Below are 23330 nucleotides of genomic sequence, written 5' to 3'. Positions count from 1 at the left end.
CAGGTGGCTTCCGGTAGGCAGGGCTGACATACAGTAGGCTCCAGTTATCACCCCAGTTCTGACGCTTCCAGAATCAGTGCATGCAGGGCCATTCTGTTAGCACATCCAGGCTCCACAGGAAAGAAAAGGAAGAAAGACATCTACTGATGCCCAGAATAGAAAATCAGTTGAGTCACCCTAGGCCAGAAGCAGGTGGTTAAATGAAGGAAGAGGCCCCAGGTCCAGAAGGGGCCAGGCGTCTGCAACTTGGCCTCGGCGGAGACAGCTCTGCTTTGTGCTTTGTGCCTGACCAGCCTCGCCGTCCTACTGCTACCTCGGTTGTACAGGTGCAAGCACATGCTACCTGCTTGCCCACACTGAGCCTTCCCCGCTCTCCCGAGGCCCCAGCAGTGCCCTGAGCCAGGAGGACCACACTCCGGTCCTGACACCTCCCCCACCATCCAGGCCCCGTGCTCTAAGTTACACACAGCCATTTATCTGCGCTCCAGAGGGGCCAAGTCTAACCTGGAAAAGCAAAGCTTCTCACATACATGGCGCTGGCCTCTTTCTCAGCTGGTGGCCACTCCCTCGGCCTCAGGGGTCCCTAGGAGGCTGCAAGGCTGTGTCTCCCCACCCAACTCAAAGGCTGATCCCACCCAGCCGGAGAGTCCTTTGGGTGGACTGTGCCAGAAGAAAGAGGGGCGTTAGGGCAGGACAGACTGACCCCAGCCAGGGTGGTCTGCCGTCTGCGAGCCCACCGGATGTGAGGGCTCAAATACTGCTCACCAAGTGGGCAGGACGGTGGCAGGCCCAGGCAGGGGTCAACCCATTTCTATTTTACTGATGGATTTGGACTGTGGAGGAGCTGAAACCCTAGTGCATTTCCTACACCACTCCTGCTATGGACTGGATGCTTGTGTCCACTCCCCCCACCCATTCATATATTGAAACCTGACACCCGGTGGGATGGTGTTAGGGGGTGGGAACTTTGGGGTGGAGCCCCGAAGGATGGGATTAGAGCCCTTATAAGAAGAGACCCCAGAGAGCTCTTTTGTCCATTTGAAGACACAGATGGCCATCTAGTGTCCAGGAAGCAAGTCCTCACCAGACATCAAATATGGGGGTTGGTGCCTTGATCTTGGATGTCCAGCCACCAGCCACCCGAGTGGACTCGGACACCTTCTTAGGCATCCTGCCTGCAGCCGGACCAGCCCATGAGCACCGTGCCGGGTCTGTGGGCAGACCGGGAGCCACAAGGAGCTACAGACAGTGGTGGCAACCACACCTGCAGAGCCGGGTCTCGCCACCTGGTTTACTGACAAAACCATGAGGGAAGGCGGAGCTCGGGGCCAGAGGATGGAAGGAGGATGGGCAGTCTGCTTCTTTCACCTTCAATGATTTTAGTCCATGAATGCTTAAAATAACACCAGCCATATCCCAAATACTCACTTTGTCCCTGGTTCAGCAAGCAGGATTGGGTCCATGGTGCAGGCTTGGCCCCGTGCCTGGGCGGGGGGCGGGGGGACTGTTCCTCCCCCTCTGGTGTCTCCCTGGTGGGGGGGGAGCAATATTGGATCCCAAAGGCCAGAGTCCAGGGGTCATCTCTCAGGAAGTCAGGAATGCATGTCCACAGGTCACACCTGAGCCTCTGCCGCCCTTGCAGTGCTGGCCTGTTGCCTTCGCCAAGCCCAAAATCAGGCCAGAGCAATTCCAGATCCCTAGGCAGCCTGCCCTGGGCAGGCCACACCCCACCAATCCTGGGGCTCCCCTAAGCCCATCTGCAGAGTGAGGTATGTTGGCAGGGCAGGAGAACCCAACACTGGAGCAGAGCACCTGGCCCCGCCGGGGTCAGCTTTGCTGTGGAGCCACTGTGGGCACCCAGGATGCTTCCACCCTTTGGCTCCTGCATCTCTGCTTCGCATTTTACCATTTGCATTGTCCAAATTGCCAAGGTCTCTCAGAACATTAAAATCTTTGCCCCTGTATTCTCAAAGGAGGGGCCAGCCACACTGAAGAGTGAGTCGTGGGTGGGGGAGACAGACCATGGAAGAAGGCTGCATTTTCCAGGGAGGGGTCAAAGGCAGTCTGGGCACCCCCTGGGGTCCCCCAAGGGCTGGGGATAGGGACTTTCTAAAGGGCACCCCGTGTCCCCCCAGCTTGTCCAAGACTCCTCCTTGGCTCCCAGGAGAAAATAAAGACTGCCCTGAGGGCACTAGCATGGACCATGGTCAGATCCCATCTGGGGGACAGCAGCCTGGAGCAGGCTCTGCTCAGAGGGACGGACGAGATGTCACCTGGCCACCAGGTGGGGAGGGCAGTCTGGGAGGTTCAGGGCGGCATGCCAGCAGGGGTCCCTGGGGTGCTGACCCTGAGATCCGTGTAACAAAAGTGCTCCAAAGGAAAGTGAGCTACCTCAACGCTTGGCTGTCCTCCAGCCTGGGTGACAGGGACATGGGCTTGGCCCCCAAGTGAGACCCCTTCGAGAAGCTTCTGGACACCCCACACACATCTGTCCCAATCCCTATTTCTACTGCAGTCCGTCTGCCTCCCTGCTTCTAGATCATCTTCATCCTGCAGCTTGTCATGCCTTGCTTGGCCTGGCTGAGGCTCCTGAGTCTTTTTCTCTGTTCCTCAACCCAGCAGTACAGTGTGGGCCCTGGAAGCTGGCTCCTCTCAGGGGGTCGAGCTCTCCTTCAAGCTGGTGACTGAGGAGCCAAAGCTGAATTTTGGGGTATTCAAGTCATTCCTCTTTGGACCAAATGCAGTGATCTCCTTGGACTGAGAAATCATTTTAAATCCTGTTGCAGTGCCAGGAGGCTCGGGAGCAGATCTGAGCCACAGTTAAGGGATCCCTGGGAGACAGGCACCCATCCAGCAGGGGCCCAGGGGAGAGACGGAGGAGAATGGGGTTTTTGGCCTTGACGACTAGACACAGATCTGAATTGGAGGAGCTCAACAAACTCTGATTTTTGTCTTCTGGAAAAGAGAACAGGTTGGCCAGGGAGGTCCACGCAGACGGCCACGGGGCAGAGGAGGGAGGACAAAGGACAAAGGCTTCGGTACGGGGACCTCAGGGGTGGGGGGCAACCAATCCCTGTGGACACTGGCCTGTGCCAGGGCTGTGCCCAGATACAGGGGCGCCAACAGTTGCTTTTGCTGCAGTGACGTGACCGGCAGGAAAACAGAGTGGGAAATGAACCTCAGTCAGTGTGGTCCAGGGACCCCCACTCAAGGCCAGACCTGCAGGCGGTGCCCGCGGCACCCACTCAGGTGCCCACGGCCACAGGGCCTCGCCACAGCCCTATTACCCTAAGCGATAACGCAGAGGTGTGATAAAAGCCATCTGTCATTCATAAAATGCGACGTCGCCTTTTTGCAAAGCCGTAAGCCAGCCTGGGGCTCAGCCAAGAAATGGCCTATAAAATCCTGAGCAATGACCTCAAAGCATACTTTCCAATATAAAGAATATTCTAGGCAGCTGTTTCTAGGATTTATCTGTGTGCAGTAATTTTATACCCAAAACGATTACCGGGCTCAGTGTCTGAGGCCGCTCTTCAGCAGCACCCCCCAACAGCAGTAAAGGCATCTAGAACGTGTTCCACAGTCCTGGGAGCACAGGATCCCGTCCCTGGGTGACAAGTGGCAGTGTGTGCTCATGTGCCGTGCCCTCTGCCATCGGAGGCCTCTGCACGCAGGGGCCTGGGGGAATGCTGGCTGTCTTTGGGATCGCCAAGTTACCAGGGAGGAGGAGCTCAGCCTTGTCCTGACAGTGTTTCTATGGTAACGCAAGAACAGCAGGTTTTGTCTGGGTTGGACGAGGGCAGGCATCCTCTCTGGCAAGGGCCGTAGGGGACCCTTCTGACCACATGCCCCGGGGCAGAGCCCGAAGTGTGCAGAGGACAGGGAGCCTCAGGAGGAGGGGCCCGCCGGAACCTGCTCGGGGCCCCACCTGGGGCTCGCACCCAACAAACAGAGGAGACTTGGAACTCTCATGATTTGGCTGAGGAGGTTGTCAGCACTGGCCATGGGGGTCAAAACTCCTCTTCGCACAACTGCTCCCCCAGGGAGAACTCGACAGGGTATCAGCTTGAAACTTGTGCTTCAGACCTAGAAAATCGAGGGCTCTGTATAAGTTTTGCTGTAATTCAGTTTCTCACTTGAATCTTGCATTTGCCTCCAAATATCAGAACTTAGTTTTCTAAATCTGCAATTTCATCTCTAATCGGCAAACCTGTAGATTACATTATGCACAAAATAATGTTCGATGCATGCATTTTAATTTCACAAAATGCCTCTTTCTAAAATTATTCCCCTTGACCCAGGAAAAGACAGAATAATGTCACTGGCAACTTGGAGATAAGAACATTTTGCAAGTGCTATCAATTTTGCCTTTCTACATTCAGGTTAGGGAACACTGATGGACATCGGAGTGAGGTCCTCAATTGTTGAGAGGAAGGAGACAATCTAACTGATAACATGTTCAGTTGCTCTGTCCCCGTCCTTCCCCAGACCCTCCCCTTAGCAGGGGCCCCAGAAGAATCGGTGGTCCCAAAGCAGCGCCCCAAGTGCCTTGCAGTCGGGATCTGGAGGCATCTGCCTTGTAATGTCTGTGCTGCCCGCCGAGAACCAGAACTGGGCCAATCCAGCAACAGTATCCAGCCAGCCTGGGACCCACGAAAGCTGTACAAGAGCTTCTGGGGGAGCCCCTACCTGTCTGCACGCTCTGCCCAGGTGCCAGTCAACTTCTCCATCTGCCTGCTCACATGGCCCCTCACGGGAGCCTCCCGAGCTCTCCGGGCAGTGAGGATCTCACACCCCGAGATTCTTACAACTCTGTGTCTCCCCTGTCTGCTTTCCGTGAGGCCCGAGTCTCCGTGGAACCGAGAACACTGCATGGGCTTCCTTGTGGCTCCCACATGGGTGCGCTCAGCTGAAAGCCTTCATTTAGAACAGAGAGCCAGAGGCAGCCACTTGTGTTTCTTGAGAATTTTCTGCGCTATGAACCCTGGCCACTTAGAATGCTGGCTCCGCACTTGGACACGCGGATTCTACCCTCCAGCACCCTTCCCACAGCCCTGGGAGGAGGAAGGGTACTCCTGTCCACTGTCATTCAGGGCAGAAGCCAGGCTCAGAAATCCAAGCAATGTTGCGTGCCTCATGAGTGGGATGCGACCGCAGCTGGATACAGATCTGGCTAATCTGACCCAGATCCCTGCCTCTGCTGACCCACCAGGGCAAAGAAGAGTGGCTCCAAGTGTATGGACTGACCCACATGGGAATGGAGAACTCTGTGAGCACCAGCGATGTTGTGTGCATGGCGCCAGGCGCTTCCAAGACAGCTGCCAATTGAATCCTTGCCATAAACACCCCTTTCGCAGCAGGGAAACTGAGGGCCCAGAAATGCATCCACACGCTCACCATCACTTTGCCAGCGAGGGATGGACCAAGCTGGACCCAGGTCTGTAGGGCTTCCTGCTCTACCCCCTGGCACCAGCTGTGCCCACAGTCTCCCTCCAACCACCCTGTCCTGGGGCTCAGTCCCCAGCCCCAACACATATGCAGCTGTGGGAGGGCAGTGTGGGACTCTGCAGGCCTCTGCTTCCTCATAAAGAGTAGTAGCAGTACCTCTACTTTGTAAGGGTGATTCGCTATGTGGCCACTCTTGGTGGCCATCGGCTGGCCCCACCACCAGCTCCTCTATCCTTCCAGGGGTCCCATCTGGGGTCCCATCTGGACTGGTGATGTGGCCCCCATGGGGGTCTGCCCCCTTATTTTCAAAGGCCAGTGTCTGCAGGGTAAGGACGCCCTCCCACCCCTAAGGCCGGATGTGGCGACCTCTAGGAGCAGGGGTCACTTTGGCCAGAGCAGACATCAGCCTGGTCCCGGCCCCGTTGACCTACCAGGGTTTTTCCAACAGACTCATCCCAGATCTTCAAACACGTCTTCCTTCCTTCTCTTCTTCAGGGGCTGACAATGTGGACTCTGGGATTTTCTCCACAGGACCACGCATTACCTGCTAGCATCCTACTGGTCGCTAAGCGTGTTTCCCATGACCAAAGGGTGGCACACCATGAGAATCTTCTGGGACTAGAACGTGTGCTCTTCCAAGGAGCTGGGGGAAAAGCCCTGGGCCGCCGCCTGCATGTGAACTGGGGTCCTTGCTGGGAGGTGCAGTCTCAGACTGGTCCCTTGACGCTGGTTTTGCCCTGTGATTAGGAATTACAGCTGCTTTTTGCTTCAGTGACACCAAATGAGTCAGCTGAGGGCAGTTTGGTTAACGTCAGCGAGAACATTTTTATACTTGTAACCTGTAATACGCCAATAACTGGTTTTTAAGAACTACATATTGAGTATCTAAACTATGAGCCACTCTGCCCCTGCAGCTAAGACGGGTGTGTGCTCCCTGCCTCCTGCCCCATGAATCTCTACATTCGCTCTGTTTTCCATCAAGGAAAGTGTGATTATTTTATAAATTCTAGGGCATCGTTTAATCATACAAGATCATGACTGCAAGCTCACTTTCCTCCACAATTCAGTAGACACAAGGTATTGTCATGGCCTCTCAAGAATGCCTTGCTGGGTTGAGATGCTTCCTTCTGTAGACGGTGATGGGAAGCTCGGGTCTGGCCCTGCCTGGTTCAGAGCAGTGGTACGGACACACAGCGAATCTTTTCATCATGTTCCTTCCTAGGTGGATGAACATAAAGTGATGTGACTAAACCTATGGCATGGAAATGGAAATTCAGACCTCACATAAATGATGTCAGGTGGCAACAGGCAGAACAAGGAAGCAGGGTGAGGGGTGGCAAGTAAGGGCATGAAGATCTAAAAGAAATGAGGGAGCAAGCCCACAGACATCTGGGCAAAGAGTCCTTCAACAGCACATGCAAAGGCCCTGGGGTAGGCACCTGCTTGCCTAGGAAGTAGAGGAGAGAGAAGTATAAGACAAGTCAGAGAGTGGGGTAGAGGCAGGTCCTGGATAGTCTTGCAGGCCATGGGCAGTGCTTTGGATGGAGAGTAACTGAAGGACTTGGGGCGAAAACTGACCTGTTCTATTTGTCTTAATAAGATCGCTCTGATGTCCTCTGCAGCATGCAGTGGGGCTGGGGAGGGCAGGGCAAGGAGGGAAGCCAGTAAAACCAGGGAAGAGAATGTCCCAACAGTCCAGGCAATTGACACCGGCTTCAATCAGCCGTGGAGGTGGTAAGGACATGTTTTGAAAACTGCATTAACAGGATTTATGTCCGGGATGATTCCAAGATTTCTCGGCCCAGGCAAATATTTGACCAGGAGGAGTGTTGGGGTGCTGGGGGACGGCTGGGGGCAGAGGGCAGATTTTGGTCTTGGGCATGCTGGGTTTGAGATTTTCATCGGTAATCCAAGCGGAGAAAGCCAGTTCGGCATTCGTTCTGCAGACGTGGGGTGGGAGTGCACTGATGACATTTAGTGGGACTGGAGGAGACACCAGGCGGGCATGGAGACAGGGGTCCTGGGACTGAGCACGTGTCTCCAGGTGCAGGAGGCAGGCAATTGGACTGCCCAACGAGGGCGGCAGAGAAGGAGCAGTGGCGGTAGGAGGGGACTGGGATCTGCTCAGTGGTGGGGATATTAGGGCTGGAGCAGGGGAGATGGGGGAAAAAGGAGCCTGGAAGTCCCAAGCCCATGACGACATGGCCACATGTGTGTTTCAGAAGCACTTCCTCATTGAACGGAGTGTTTATAACAAACCTCTCGTGAGTGGGATGAAGCAGCAGGTTCCACAGGCACCCCAGTCAGAGAGACGCAATTTCTTACTGTTTGAGGTTTGCCGGGCATGTCAGCACTAAGTGCTGAATTTTACAAAGTGGATTTTCAGCAACTGTCGAACGATCAGAGGATTTTCTCCTTCATCTGTGAAGTGAACGGAGTGGGGTGCCCGCTGCTTAGAGGTGGAATGGCCTTATCTGGTGGACATCAGTGTCAGGATTGTCTGAAATGGCCAGTGACTTTCCACCCTTTTCCTCCACTTTGGAGCAATTTCTGTAACATGCCAGGTGTCTGTTCCTCAAATGTCTGATAAAGGTCAGGCAACACGGGCCTGACGTCTATGTTGAGGGATAAATATTTTATCATTTTTCAACTTCTCCTACGATGATGGGTCTAGCCCCATTTTCTAGACCTTTGTTTGAACTTTTCTTCAAAAACACCTCTTCGGTTTGCATCAAGCTGATATTGTGGCACCATCTCCCCGTCAGGGACTTCCAAGCCTGTCCCCCTCACAGCCCTGCGGCTCCCTCCAGAGCCCTCATCTGCATCCCCTTCTGTCCCTCACTCTGGCCTCACTGTTCACTGGCTCTCCCACTGGCCTTTTCCATTCTTCTTAGCCACCTCCAGCACTGCTCACTTTCTAATGCATTTGCTTTTGGTTTGTTCTGCGTTAATTCGTCCCTTCTTTATTTGGGACTTTTAAAATTGCTCTTCTTTTAGTTTCTTGGACCAAAAACTCAGTTCACATACGTGTGGTCATTATTGTGTTCTAGTGAGTGCGGTCATCACCCCAACTTCCCTCTGAGCGCCCCTCTGGCGGCCTCCTGAACGTTTTACTGGGTGCTGTTCTCATTTGCTTTCATTTTTAAATAGTGTGTAATTTCCCTTCTGCTTTCCTTCATGACCCCCAAATTATATATATGAGTTTTTATTTGTGGTATTAATTTCCAGGTAGAAATATTTTTAAAGCTTAGCTCTTGTTTTTATTAAACTGTGTTGTGTTCAATGAACAGACTGAAGATCATGTATGCGTGTTTCTGCAGGAATGTGTATATGCACACACAGTGACCAGACTGTAGATTAACTGCTTTTGCAATTTCTTAACATTTCCCTTATGGTCAAAAGATGGTCAGTTTTGTGGCTCTTTGTGAATGATAGAATATAAATCATGTATTTGAGCAATCCAAAATGTCCAAAATAAAGTCAAGTTTTTTATTGTTTTATTTGTTCATTTTTGGCTTTTTGACCTGTTGCTTTAAATTAGAACAAAGAAGCTCTATTTTTCAAAGACCCCTCAGGCTATGGCCTTGTGGCTAAGGAATGAATGAGCCAGAGGCCCCACCTTGTCCACTGAATGCTTCCCCACTCCCCCTGTTCCAAGTCACCCCAGGAGTCCCTCAAAGCCAGCACAGAGGACAGTGGTCTCAACTCGCCTTCTCCTGGGGGGCCATCTCTCCTGGGAAGTTCTGCTGGCCAGGCCTGTTACCCCATCACCCCTGCCCGCCAAGTCCAGTTCCACTTTCTCTGGTGCTAGCAGACAAGGGTTAAAAGTGCACACCCCATGATGCCTGGACACAGGTGCGCCGTGAAGACCATGACCTGCTCCTCCTCCCTGCTGCCTGTCCACCCCCAGCTCCCAGAATAGCCTGTGGTCAAGGCTGGCCTGTGGTCAACCGCCCCAGAAGCCTCCCTGCTGGGTCCTGGATGAGTAATCCTTAGGAAAACATCGAAGGGTCTGAGAGATGTAGGTGCCAGGACTTAGTGGGTGGGTCCCTCTGGGCCTCCCTCCTGGGCCCTTCTGGAATGTTCTCCAGCCATTTGGCCAGGAAAACCAGTCATCTTCCGCTGATAGGCCTGCAGCTCCCAGGACAGTCTTTCTCCAGCAGCTCTGCCTCCTCACCAGGTTGTGCAAACCCCAAGGGTCTTCCCCAGCCTCGTCCTTGAGGTGGGGGCTCCATGTCACAGATGATGCTGTCCTGGCTCCTCCGTCCCTCACTCAACAGTCACCATTATGTGTCTCCTACACTGCCGCTCTTCCTGGGCCTCACCTCCGGTCACCTAAAGGAGCCCTGTATTAATGGCGGCTTCTCAGCCAGGCCAGCTGGTGGCTTCGCACACCCAGGGGAGGTTTAAGGTGAGAGGCTCGCCTCCGCTGTGCTTTAACCAGGACTGAGGAGTGACCAGCAGACTTCTCTGCTGCCCTAAGCACTTTAGAGCAAGCGGCGCCTCCCCATGCTGCCTGTCCCCAGGGACCCAGCCACAAAGAACCCAAAAAGACCTTACATCTACATCCTGTACCCAGGCTGCTTGCTCCCTCTCTGCCTGGAAAACCCCTCCCTCCACAATCCACCAGGGAACGCCGTCCCCACCACTGCAGCCCAGTTTTTTTGTGATTTCCATGGATGAATGGATTGAACCAAATCAAATTACTCCTCAGAGCAAAGTATAAAGGGACCCGGCAGAAAAATCTGGCCAAGGGTTTTCATGCTCCGTCCCTGTAGCACGTGCTCCTTTCAAAGGCCATTTCCTGTGTGTACCTAAGCCTGCTAAGGCCTGACCTTGAGTTGGATGGTGGCTTGTGGTCTGCTCTGAGCCCCTGCTCTGCACCAGGGCAGAGTTGTGAACAAGGCATGGTGGGAGGCTCCTACATAGTGGGGCATATGCATTTTAGGGGAGACAAGCCATAAACAAGAACAGAAGATGCTACCTCCAGATAGTGGCGGGTGTTGCTAGGAAAATAGAGTAGTCAGACATTGAGGAAAGGGGGTGAGGATACTTCAAAACCATCTGGTCAGCGAGACAATGCCTCTTCAAGGTGGTAGTTGAGGTGAACCAAGACCTAGGCAAGAGAGCCATCCAATGGTGAACAGGAGTCCAACTAACACCTCAGATCCCCGAGGAATCCATCAGGGGAGGGGCATGAATAAGTGCCCTGTGAGCCCCAGTGAGGCCCCCTACATGATGTCTATGATTCATGGGGTCAGGTCACCCCACGGCCACCCTGAGGACACAGACCAGGGAAGGGCTGAGGGGGCCAGAGACTGCAGAACCCCAAGGCCAAGGGAGATATTGTGGGGCTCATGGTTCTGCTCCCCCAATGGAAGGGGGAGGGGCTTACTCACCAACCTCCATCTCTGCTTGGACATCATCTCCTTGGCCTCTCTGGGTAACTTTGCCCAGTTACCTCTTCTGCACACAAATGGTGCAGTGTGGGAGGGAGGGGAGCTCCATCTCCAGGTCAGACCCACCTTCACACCCTGCCCCCTCCAACCTCCAGCTCCAACTCAGGAAGGGCCCGGTGACCATTTCATTTACTTCCAATGGCTTCAGAGACACTTATTTCACTGACCAGCTGGGCTGGGACTCCTCTCCTTCACCAAGCATCTAGTGGATGCCTACTGCATGTTAGGGCCTGGGCCAGACATGGAGATTCAATATTGAGTCTCAGGGATGAAGAGGGAACTGAAGTCCAGAGAGGGCAGTGAGATGCCCAGGCAGCACAGAAAGTGGACATGAAAGCAGGGGCTCCCTCCTAGGCCCCCCACCAGAGACTGCTTTCCCTCTCAGTCCTGCCAGAGGCTGAAAACAATTTGCAGTGCCTGGAGGGCATGGGGCAGACAGCCTGTTTGCTTGGCGATGGGTATGTTTGGACTGCCTTCCCCGGCCAGGTTCACTTAACCCTTCTCACCAGGACTTTAGACTGACGTCCACATTAATATTCCCTATTGGGGGCTGGGGACCCAGAAGTTGTGTGGGCCCAAAAGACGGAAGAGGCCACGTAGAAGTGCCACGCCCCTGGGTCTGGGTGGCTAATTTTCCATATCTAGAGAAGCAAATGAGACACACACACACACACACACACACACACACACACACACACTCAAAAGCCTGGGAGGTGCGGCCTCCGCAAACACCAGGTACCTCTCTGTGCCAAGCGTATCCTAGCACGGGGGCGCTCGCGCCATCAGAGTTAAGGCGCAGGCGTGTCCCCTTGGGGTGGGGTGGGGCCCCCCAGCCGGGTGCAGGAGCTGCTCTGGCATCCCCTCCGGATTTGCTATTTGGGCGAAATACTGAGCTCCTCTCGTCTTTCCGGCGGCGGCGCCCCGTCGTCCCTTCCTCCCCTCGCCGGCAGCGGGGCGCGCGGGGGGCCTCCCGAGGCGGGGGGCGGGGGGCACAAGATCGCCACCCGGCGGGGAGCTCATCCGGCGGCGCAGACGCCCAGCGGCTCCAGGGAGGGATTTGGCCTGGGCTCTGGCCCTCGGCTCATCTGGGGAGGAGCCTGGAGGCTGCAGCTGGCGGCGGCCGGCCCCGGGCGGGCGGAGGTCCTACGTACGGCGGCCTGGCCGGAGAGCCCCCCCTAGACATCGCCCGCGCGCGCTCCCCGTGCTGCAGGAGCCGGCTCGCCGCGCCCGAGCCCCCCGGCCTTCGTCTCTCGGGTCTCTCCGTCTTCGCTCGGCCACCGAGGAAAGAAGGCGCCCTCTCCTTAGCGGGCCCAGAGCTGCAGAAGCAACGCGGGGCGCGGCCGAGGGGAGGAGAAAGGAGAAGGAGCGGAGTCGGCTCGGGCCTGGCCGTGACTCGCGGGGCTGCGTCTCCGCCAATCTGCGGGCGCTGACGCGGGGGGCGGCTCCGCGGCTCTCAGATATCTGCCGGCCCGGGCGCGGGGCGCCGAGAGGCTCGGCCGCGCGGGCGCTGCGCTCGGGGGACGGCCGCTGCACCTGCCCGGAGACCTCCCCGGCCGCGCCGTGCGCCCCCCAGCCCCGTACCCGCCCCCTCCTTGTCCCCGCGGCCCAGCGCCCTGCTCCCCCTCCAGGTCCCCGCCTCCGGACCGCAGCGTGAGAGAGACGAGCCTTGCTCGAAGGAGCCGCCCCTTCTCCGCCTGGCCAGCCCGGCGCCTGGCGCGGCCCACGGAGCCGCGGAGGGGACTGCGCCGCGCCGCGCCATCTCCACCGCCCCCCCCCCCCCCCGCCGCCCCGCCCCGGCCTAGATGGGCCGCAGCGTCGGGCCCCTGCGCGCCGGATGAGCGCAGAGACCACCAGCCGGCCGCTGAGTGCGCGGGGCCTCACCCGGCTGCGCACCCGGCTCCGCGGACGAGGGCCGCTAGGCCCGGCCGCTGAGGGCGCGGCCACTCCGGAGAGGCGAGAGGGAACGGCCCCGAGATGGCCCGGCGAGCGGGCTCTTTGGCGGTGGGCGCCCTACACGTGGTGCGGGCCGGGGGACAGCCCTGGAGCTGGTAGCTGTCCGACGCCAGATGGACCTTGACCTGTGCCTCGGCACTGCGTTCGTGCCAAGCCAAGACTAGCTGGGGCACGGGCGGAGCGCGCTCTAGGAGGTCGCCCGGAGCCCAGGCCGCGCTCGCCGGCGCGGCCATGAAGATGATCCTGGTGCGCAGGTTCCGCGTGCTCATCCTGATGGTGTTCCTGGTGGCTTGCGCGCTGCACATCGTGCTGGACTTGCTGCCCAAACTGGAGCGGCGCGCCGTGCGGCCCTCGGGGGAACCCGGTTGCTCGTGCGCGCAACCCGCAGTCGAGGCGGCGGCGCCTGGCTGGGCCAAGGCGCGGGGCCGCCCGGGGGAGCCCCCGGCCGCCTCGTCCGCGGCCGGCGACGCAGGCTGGCCCAACAAACACACGCTGCGTATCCTGCAGGACTTTAGCTCCGACCCTTCCTCCAACCTCACATCCCACTCGCTGGAGAAACTGCCGGCCGCAGCCGAACCGGCCGAAGGCGCCTTGCAGGGGCAGGAACCCGGCAGTCCCCGGGCCCGCGATCCCGCGCACCGGCCACTGCTCGGAGATCCCGGACCCCGTCGGTCGGCGCCGCCCCCTGGCCCGAGCGGGGACAGCTCTCTCCTGGCTAGGCTCTTTGAACACCCACTCTACCAGGTGTCGGTTCCACCGCTGTCGGAGGACGACGTCCTCTTCAATGTGAACAGCGACATCAGGTTCAACCCCAAGGCGGCAGCTGAGAATCCTGACTGGTGAGTGAGGCGAGAGGCAGCTCAGGGTGGGTGCTGCCAGGCCCCAAACCCTCAAGCAGCCATCAACCTGTGCTCCCCTTCCCAGGAAATGCCCTTGCACATCCCAGGCATTGTTTAAAGAGGCCCAGGGGCTCGGGAACCCCCAGGGAGCATGGACCCCCCCCATGGCAGAGTCCCCAACCCCCACGCCCCCTCCCCCCCCAGGGGAGCTTTGTGAGGCAGGAGAGGATGCTGCCTCTTGCGCAGGGCAGTGCCTTTGTCTCCAGAATGACTGCCTCCTTGAGAAGGGCTGCTGGGTGGTTTGGGAGCTACTCCCTGTGGAGTCGAGGGAGGGTCAGTGCTGACTCTATAGGAGAGCAGTGCTGGCCTGCGAGGTCCAGGTCGCTGGCTCTGGAAACTAAGTCAGGCAATGCATGCACCAGCCAGCAAAGGAGTGAACGAGAGAGACTGCCCCTAACCTTTCCCTGGGGAGCTGCTGGCCACCGAGCTTTCAGATACCCGGCAACATTTCTCCAGTGGACACATCAGGAAAGTCTGCAGAAGCCTAATGAGCCTTGTAAGCCTGTCGCTGAGAACAAAATTAGCAGAGGGGCGTGCTGGCCCCAATGAGGCATAACAAAAGGGTTCTCCCAGCTGGGGTGCAAACAGCAGCTGCCCTTGGAATGCTGCCAGCCCCGTTGGGTGACAGCTTCATAAAAGGTGAGAAGCATCCTCAGGAGCATCTCCTTAAGCTGTGCGGGTTTAAACCCTTCCCCCCAGGTCCTCCACAGCCACACAGTTCAGAATAAGCAGATTCTGCAGCCTGGAGTAGTGAAATATTAACTAGCAGCAAGGCCAGAATAAATAGCTACCCAAGCAACTCGGGGCGGGGGGGAGGCGGCTTCCCAAAACATCTTATACAAACCCTTTCTACCCTGAAATTTGACTAGGCCCAGGCTTTTCTGTCTAAATACACCACGGTGTTTGGTGGCATCTGAGCTTTTTCTGCCGGCCAGGTTCAAGGAAATGCTCAGAAACTTGAGAATCAGAGCAGTGGCCCAGGCTTGGGGCTCTTCACAGGAAGGACAGAGCCCAGGACTGTGGTCAGTGCTGTGGCCCTGGTGGGACAGGGCTTGGGGCCAGAAGGGCCTCATTTGCAGGTGTGTTAGAGCTAAGACAAATTCCACTTTCCCTCCAGCCCAGCAGCAGATAGGCTCTGTCCTCCCGCAGACTGGCCCCTTGACTCCAGAGATGTAAGGACAGGCCGCATGGGCAGCAGGTCCTCACATTGGGCCTCCGCAGGAGTGAGTGCCTGCCTCTTTCCTCTCTCCCCACCCAGGACTGCTCTCATTAAAATCAAATTTAGCTTCTTGCATCATTTCTACCCTTGGTTGCTGGAACCAAAGCAGAGTGCCCAGGGAAGGTTTCTGACAGGCAGGATGTGTCTCTGATGTGCACACAATTTGTGGTCAAAGAAGGCTCGCTTGTCTGTCCCCAGGAAGAGCTGACAGCCTCTCATACCCCAAGCTGACATCACACTTGCCGGGCTGTTTTCGTGACCCCAGGACAGGCTCGGTAGGGCCTGGCACTGAAGTTCTGGGCTTGGTCTTGATTTAGTTAGAGCTGTCTGGGCGTCTCCTGAGGGTAAGTAAGAATTACAGTTTAGATATGTTATTAGTTAGTACAACAACAGCCACAGGAGAAGTCCGCAAAGTCCTGTTTGGGCAGAGGCATCTTTGAACAAATCTGCATTTGTTTGGATCCAAAGTTAAAACCTTGGCATTGGCACCAACGCCAAGTTGGTATTCACCCAGTTTTTCCACTCCCTTCTTTCCCTGCTGACTCCGGGTCCCCTTCATTTTCTGTAGGCCACGTGAAGGTGCTGAAAATGACGAATTCTTGCCCACGGGAGAGGTGGCAGTGGACTCCTACCCCAACTGGCTTAAGTTCCACATCGGCATTAACCGGTATGAACTCTACTCCAGACATAACCCAGCAATCGAAGCCCTCCTGCGTGACCTCAGTGCTCAGAAGATAACCAGTGTCGGTAGGTGCCCTCCCTGAGCTTTCCGATGGGGTCAGGTGTGCTGGGGGCTTGGCTTTCCTTTGCAGGAGAGCTGGGAAGCCGTTGCTCCTTGCTGGAACATTACTTCCTGGAGTGATTGATAAGGGCAGCCTTCTCGAGGGACAAGCTTGCAGGGCCTCGAAGGGAGAGGAGGGACACCTTCGATGCCGTCAGTGGTTCAGGGGCTACCGCCTGCTTTCGCAAGGCTAGCGAGGGAGGGAGGGGTGCTGCACAGCCGTTCCTGTTGCATTCTGCTTACCCACCTGAGGAGGGGCACTTTCTAGGCTACAGGGTAAAGAAGGGGCATGCGCCCCTGATGGCTGGGCCCCCTCCCTCAGCACAGCAGGGAGACCCAGGGCTGAGCTCAGAGACCAGCTTTGCGCCAGAGCTCTGCCAGGTGCTCCTGCCATTTCCTGTGCCCAGGGAGTGACCAGGGCTCAGCTCTGTCTCGGGTGGAGGCCCATACGCGTAGTAATTCAGAGGCAACATCGCTGAATACTTTGGGATCTGCTGAATTTCAGGACAAAAAAAGGCATCCAATTACTGATTTCAGGGAAATGTGTCAGCAGCAGCATGGAGGTTTGCTGCCACTGTTCCCAGGCCTGGAGGCCATTGTTTGTGAAGGTCCGCATTAGTCACTAGTGGCTCCAAGGGGCGGTGAGGGATGGGCTGAGGCCCTGGGGTGGAAAAAACAGTCCTGGGGGCTTTGCAGGAAGCTAGCCTGGGGACACACAGCTGGGAAGGGGTGGAGGGAGGGCCAGTTGGGAGCAACGTGGGTGTAGGTCCCCACCCAGTGCTGTGGAGTAGGCAGTTCCAGACACTGTCTTCTTGGTGTTCCCCTAAGCAACACTGAGGCTGAAAGGGGCCCAGTATCCTGGGGATCCGTCCAGTTGATGATACAAGGGAGTGAGGCTGACAAGCGGGTTTTCCAGAGGTCTTTAAGGACTGTTTTTGGCTCTTTCTGCCCAGTACTGAGCTGTCTGCTGGGCATCTGCCTTGCTGTGTAGCTTTTCTCTAGCATGTGATTGCTCACCTTTGTGAAAGGGATCGCGCAGGAAAAAGCTGGTGTTTCTTCTCTTAGCTGGCTGCACAGGAGGAGTCTGAGCACCTCCCCAGACCCCAGCCCGGCCTCGGCCCTCCCCGTGAGAAGCTCAGCCTCTCTCCTGCCCCTTGCAGGTGTCAGAGGCTTCAGGTGGTGCTGGGAAGCAGTCTGTGTGCACGACAGAGATTGTCCTGTGGACAGCCACGTCCAGGGTGCCCCTTTCACTCCTGAGAGTAGACGAGGCCATTAAAGAAGTATCCAGGGCCTTGACCGACTCGTTCACCCATTCAGTAGATTTCCTCGGACATCTCCTGCACTTCAGGCCCCTTTCTGGGTAGTGGGTTGCGGGTGAATTCTGCTACAGCTGACCTGAGAGGCCCGGGGGCGGGGGGGGGGCAGGAAACGGACACACAATGAGGAAGAATAAATGCTTTGAACACTATTCACATAGAATCTAGGAGGGTTTAGAAAGGAGGTGACCTCCATCTAGAAGGAGGGGTATGGAGCACCCTCTATGAGAAAAGACGTCTGACCAGGGGCTTAAATGAAGTGTAGGCATTTGTCATAAAAGGGGGCATGGAGTGCTGGCCTTTCTAGGAAAATGAGAACAATGTTTTAAAAATTAGAAATGGTTTTAGGGAAGTACAATGTTAAGAGATCCTGCTCTGCCGCTGTCCGCGGCACCCCCCTCTGCCTCGGTTTCCCCATCTGTCAAATGGGATTGTGGCTGCTCAGGTACATTGCATGTGTTCTGATAAGATGGTGCATATGACCAAGCTTGTAAATATTAACCAGTTTTTTGCACCGTGTGCTTGCAGCGTCCCCACTCAAGTGCAGGGTCTGGGGTGTAGGAAGGGCTGCTGGGATTTCAAAGGCTGGCCAAGCTCGCCATATCCCTCAGGGAACAAACAGCCTCCAGCTCTCCCTGGACAGCCACTCTGTGCAGAGGACAGGGCCCAGCAGCTCAGGGAGCACCTACAGAGAGAAGACCGGCGGCTGGGGCTCGCAGGCACATTGCCCACCCTAGGCATCCCCCCTCCCTGTTCCCCCAGGGGCCTGGCCTGGAGGCGCCTCCCACCCACTTTGGTCTGACTGCCCGGGGCAGGGGTGCCTAGGCTGCCTGAGCACAGTGGACCGAGCCTGTGCCTGGGGATCCTACCCCAGGGTTCTGTCATGGTCGTGCCTGGTGGTGTGAGTGGGAATGAGTCTTCGCACGTCTGTCTCCGGTGGGCTGTCTGTGCTGCTGTCACCCACTCCCAGACTGCTCTGGCCGAGCTGGTCCTTCCCAGTCCCTGTGCAGTACCCGATCAGTGCGGGAAGGTTGCCTGATGCATCCGGTGTGTGGTGTGAGTCTGGCCCTGGCGTGACTCTGGGCAAGTGGATTAATCTCTAGTGCTCTGGGTTCTCACGTGGGTTCTAGAAAGAGGGTTCCAACCTAGGGCCTGTAATCTCTGGCTTGCCAATCTGAAATCCAAATGTAACTTGTTCAGGAAAATCTGACTCAACCTGAACTTATATGGGAACAAAACCTAAATTGACAAAGCTATTTATAAATCCTTATTTTTCTCACTTGGAGCGAATATTCACATGTTCCTCTGAGGAAATTACGGGGTTCTGCCCAGACCCATTTGGGCTGTTACATAATATGTGGGATATACACATTACCTGTGCCTTTTGTCATCTGAAATTTTTGAAATCCATGAGTACTTCTGTCTTCAGAGATTTTAATGAAGGTCATGGACCTGTTTGGGACACAGCTATATCTTGGGCTATTGAGAGGCTTCAGTGAGTAAATAAGAGAGAGGTAAAAACAGAGCCTAAGCAGTGTCCTTGCCCATAGGTGTCTGTGTGGGGGAAGGGTTTCAGGGGCAGGCCAGAGCCTCCTTGACCACAGCAACCTGTGCGGGACAAGCCAGTAGAAGGCCTCAGCCGGCACTTGGCCCCACTGTCCCCGCTGCTTTGGTGAGCTCCCAGGTGAGTTCACGCTTGTGAAAAGGCCCTGGTCCACAGGGAGCCGCAGGAGAGGGGCTGGCCCTGGGCCAGGCTGCAGGCATCCCTTGGAGATGCGTGCTTTCTGGGCCGCGTCTGCCCCGACATCCAGTTGGATGTTTTGACTGAGACCCCAACCCCCTGCTTGAGGTAGCAGCCCCTGATGGGCCCTTGGCTTAGCAGAGCCAGCTGGGCAGGTTTGGCAATGGAGGCCCTAGCTAGGAAGTGTCTGCAGGCAGCCCCTGCACCTAGCAGTGCTGTGACCCAGAGCTGGACACAGCCTTTGAAGGCCTCGTGGAGAACCCTGGATGGCAGCCCCTTGATAGGAGCCCAGGCCTAACTCAGCATCAAGGTTCAGCCGTGCCATCCTCCTGAGTATGAAATGGGAGAGAGACATAGAAGTCACACTGACCCACTGTGGTGGTGTAAGGAAGTGTCTAAGTTTCAAGAGCTGGAGATCCAACCCACTTCCAACACCCCTTCTGTAAACAGGGAAACTGAGACCTCCAAGATGCGGGGGAGGGTGCCTTACGAGTCCCTGCTCCCAGCTCAGATCTCTGTTCCCTAGCTGTCCAGCTGTGGTGGTCCCTTTAATCTTCAAGGTGTGCATCCACTATTAAATGTGAGCCCAGAAACATTGTTGGAATGGGGAACGGTTCCTGCAAGGTTCCCAGAGCTTCCCGTCGGAAGGGTTCCATTAACACTCCCCGTTCAGAACCACTTGATCCACTTCATGAAGCACGTGTGGCCTTCGGTACAGCTGCTGTGGCCGACAGAGATTTATTTATAGCCAGGCTCCTGGCTGCTTGGTAACGGCCGTTCACTGCCTTTAAAGACGCTCGGGACGTTATCTACCTCTATTCAGCTTGAAATCAGGCATGCAGCGCCTTCGGCTCGGGCCAGTGATAATTAAATTGCTATCGTGCACAATTATGGATGCAAAGAATAAATGACACAATTAACTGCTCTGTACTTGGAATTGCTTAGAAAGGAAAAGGAGTCACACTACCATGGAGAGGGTTCAGACAGCCTCTGGCCGAAAGACGCCACCATTACTCCATCCAGGTTGGGACACAGCTGTGGTGGGTGCCTGAACAAAGGAGGACCGCTCCGCAGGACCCAAGTCCTGGGCGCTAATTGATCTAGCTAGGATCCAGGACGAATTGGCTTCCAGGAACAAAGGCTGCGGCTGGGGCAGCCCAGGGTGGGCAGCTGCCTGAGGGCCTGGGGGGACCACCCTGTCTAAATGGTCAGAGGTGGGCTCCTTGGGAAGACAGTTCCAGCCCCAGAGAGGTCACAGTCCCCCTCCTGCCCTGCGCGGTTGCAGTGGGTCCCAGTCTCCAGGTCCTGGCTCTCTGACCTGGAGACTGACAACTGAAAATGCTCAATACACCGGAGCACCTCGGGTCATGTGGGAGGAAGGATGCAGACCACCTCGAAGGAAGATTGCCAGCAAGGCACCACAGAAGGTGGCAAATAGCTGAGCCCCTCCTCAGTTTTCCTTCCAGCCATCTGGTCCAAGATCAAGGACGAAAGCCCAGGCGAATGCCCCGGCACCTGCTTTCTCCATCTTGAGCAGACAGTAGCTGGGGCTTCCAGGATCGAACAGGCATGTATTCCACTGGTATTCCTTCTAGTTCCAGGGAGTGCTGGTTTCCAGCTGGGGCAGGGCTGTACTTTCTCTTTTAAGTCAATTTAATTATCATAATAAAAGTGAGCTATCTTAAAGAGCTTGGCTACGCAGCGGCGGAGACTGGGGGCAGTTATAGCTCCAACGTGTCCTGGGCGTGCATGTGAGGGACTGAAGTTTGGTGGAGGCCTGCCAGGGTCTCACAGCCAAGTGGGCAGGAGGACCCTGGCCCTTAGAGCCTCCTTCAGCCCCTCACTCAGAGCAGCCCCCTCAATGCCCGCCCCGGGGCGCCCACCGATGACGGACAGGTGGACACGCAGCATGCTGCTCTCCCTCGATGCCCAAGGGCAGGAAAAGGGGCTCTGCATGGCACCCAGGGGTCTAGGCCACTGGTTAGATCCCACTCCTGCCAGGGGATGAGGCGTGTGGGGTGGGCAGGGAAGAAGGGCTGACCTAAGTGCTCCTGGCATCATATCCCTCAGATCTGAGCCATCCTGGGCCTTAAAGCAAGGCAGTGGCTGGGAAAGTATTCAGGCCACTTGCCTGACCATGATCCCGAAGGACAAACATGGATCCCAAGTCCCAGGGGCCCCCACGGGTGGCCTGGCAGTGCCTTACACATGGGTGTGTTTGTGTGGGCCACCGATCTCTTCAGTAGAATTAGTTCCTTTAAAAGTCAGGAGGTGGCTCACCAAAATATGGGTTGAGGTTTCTTGTTAGAAATGGGGAACCTGGTGGTGCTGACCCTGGTTTCCATGGGAAACAACTTGCTGAGTGACCCAGGTCATTTGTCCCTGCTGGCACTGAGGTGTGTGACACAGGATGAGCTAAAGGCAGAGCCCAGCGCCTTGTGTGTCCCACCACTCACGCCTCCTCGGGGTGGCAGTGTTGGGGTCCCCGGCCAGGATGGCACCCCTTTTCCTTTCAGGGCTATCTCTGTCCTCCCAGGGAGGATCCTTCCTAGGAGGGTCCTAAGAAATGCAGTTCCCGTTCTGGTTCTTCTGAGGGGGGCTGTGTTCTGGGGAAAGACAGAAAAACCCCACAGTGTCCAAGTGTCTTAGTGGTCATGGAATTTATAGCATCCACGACCATTGGAATAAAGTATAGGGTGTTCTGTCAGTGTATATTAGCATGTATAATTACTGATGCATGTCATTAATGATCACTAGTCAATGCTAATTCATACCATATATTAGTGCATAGCTGGGGGATATGGCTCTCGAGGATAGCAGGAAAGACAGAGCTGACATCCGTGGTCTGAGTGGTGGGACATGCCCGTGGGAGGCGAGCTGGGGAGAGGAGAGTGTGTACAAGAGGCGCCGTCACTGGGGCTCGAGCCAAGCTGCCAGTTCGGTGCCCCTCGTGTGTTAGTGATTTGATGGCAATAAGGCCCAGATTTGGGTGGGGCCGTGAGGATGGAGAGAAGGTGGTGGCCCATGGGGCTTGTTCAGGGTGTCTTCTGGGGACGTGCCACTGGATGTGTGCCAGGACAACCCTGGCCTTAGCCTGTTCTCGAGCCCACGGTGGGCTCGCTGCTCAGTCAGGTGCCCCTCAGGGCTGAGGTTGGCCAGGTCTTGACAGGCCTCTGTCCCCTGAGAAACATGGAGACCCAACCGGGCGAGGGCACGTCCACCGCCTCTCACATGGGGCCCTTGCTGCACACCTGGGCTTCTCTCGGAAGTTTGCTTCTGCTCCCACCCCTCTCTCCCACACACGGGGGCAGGATTCCTCAAGTCTGGCTTCAGGAAGAAACCCCAAACTCACACCCTCCTCCTCGAGGCCTGGTTAGTGTCCCGGCTCTGCCACCGGGGCCCTCAGCCCTGACCATCTCCCCAGGCTCATCTGCAGCAAGCAGAGCAGGGCCACCCACTCCAGGCACAGACTTGTGGGGGCGTCCGCCTCTCCCCCATCCCAGACGAACACCTGGCCTTTGCCATGACTTCAGGCAGTTTGCATGTGGGTTTTTGCCGACCATACCTGATTTTCAAGCAGAACTCCAAGTATCTTCCAGCGGTCTATCCCAGCTTGGCAGAGTGAATGGTGGACCCTGGTGGGAAGCACATGTCCCCAGACAAGAGAAAGGTGGTGTCCAGGGCAGGTAGCAAAAGCCTGGCCTTTCCAGAGTTCTTAGTCACCTGGAGTCTAAGGCCCATTAATTTCTAGTTACTTGCTTGGTCCGTGGAGAGGAGCCGGTAATGCAGTGGAAAACACAGGTCAGCAGTGCATTGAGATTCACTTCCAGAACAAAAATGACTAAACCGACCACATTTGCATAATAATTTATTATTCAAGAAAACCAGGATTACAGGCCCTGGAAAGAGCTGATGTGCTGTCCCCGATTGGCCTGGGAAGGAATAATTAAATCCAGTAACCCCAGTTATTACATGGAAATGGGGATACCGAATAGGGCTTAATCGGGCCACTAATTTTCTTAATGATCACTTCTGTTTTCATCTTATTAAAAATGTAATAAATGCTCATTGTTGAAATTTAGAAAGCACAGATAAGGGAAAAAAGGAAACTGAAATCATCTGTGGTTCTACTCTTGGGGGGTAAGCACTGGGCTGTGCACATTCTTACTGTGCATCCAGGTTTTCCCATGCACTTACATACACACCTTCCAAAGAAGGCAGCTCACAGAGTGTAAATGCTTCCTAAGCTGCTTTGTTTAACAATAAAATAATGAGCGGTTTGCTGCATCATTAGAGAGTCTTTGGTACCGTTAAGAGGGCTACCTAGTATTCCCTCACGTGGGATTACCGTGCATTGTGCTTCTGCCCCCAGGATTGGGCATTTTTAGGTTATTTCCAGTGTTTTGGAGGGAAGTGGAATTAGGAGGGGGGGTTTGTTTTCCTGCGGAGGGCTCAGGATGGGAGAGCGTCAGACAGACCCAAGTCACACACCGGTCTGGGGGAACTGTGCCTTC

The 23330-nt window shown here is 56.0% G+C and overlaps 1 protein-coding gene across 1 annotated transcript in view; it reads left to right on the top strand.

Moving 5' to 3' along the window:
- The first annotated feature begins 12185 nt into the window (after positions 1–12185).
- Positions 12186–23330, top strand: part of FAM20C (FAM20C golgi associated secretory pathway kinase) — a 44783-nt gene continuing 33638 nt past the window's right edge. Inside the window, exons 1-2 of the mRNA XM_025863662.2 lie at positions 12186–13699; positions 15547–15725. Of these exons, the coding sequence (XP_025719447.1) occupies positions 13092–13699; positions 15547–15725 (787 nt within the window). The 5' untranslated portion in view covers positions 12186–13091. The remainder of the gene's footprint in view (positions 13700–15546; positions 15726–23330) is intronic.

This window comes from Callorhinus ursinus, unplaced genomic scaffold (genome assembly GCF_003265705.2).
Source record: "Callorhinus ursinus isolate GAN/ISIS: 27379988/994484 unplaced genomic scaffold, GSC_fseal_2.0 scaffold70, whole genome shotgun sequence".
NCBI lineage: Eukaryota > Metazoa > Chordata > Mammalia > Carnivora > Otariidae > Callorhinus > Callorhinus ursinus.
The sequence above is the reverse complement of the archived record's forward strand: the minus strand, read 5'-3'. Positions and strand labels throughout refer to the sequence as shown.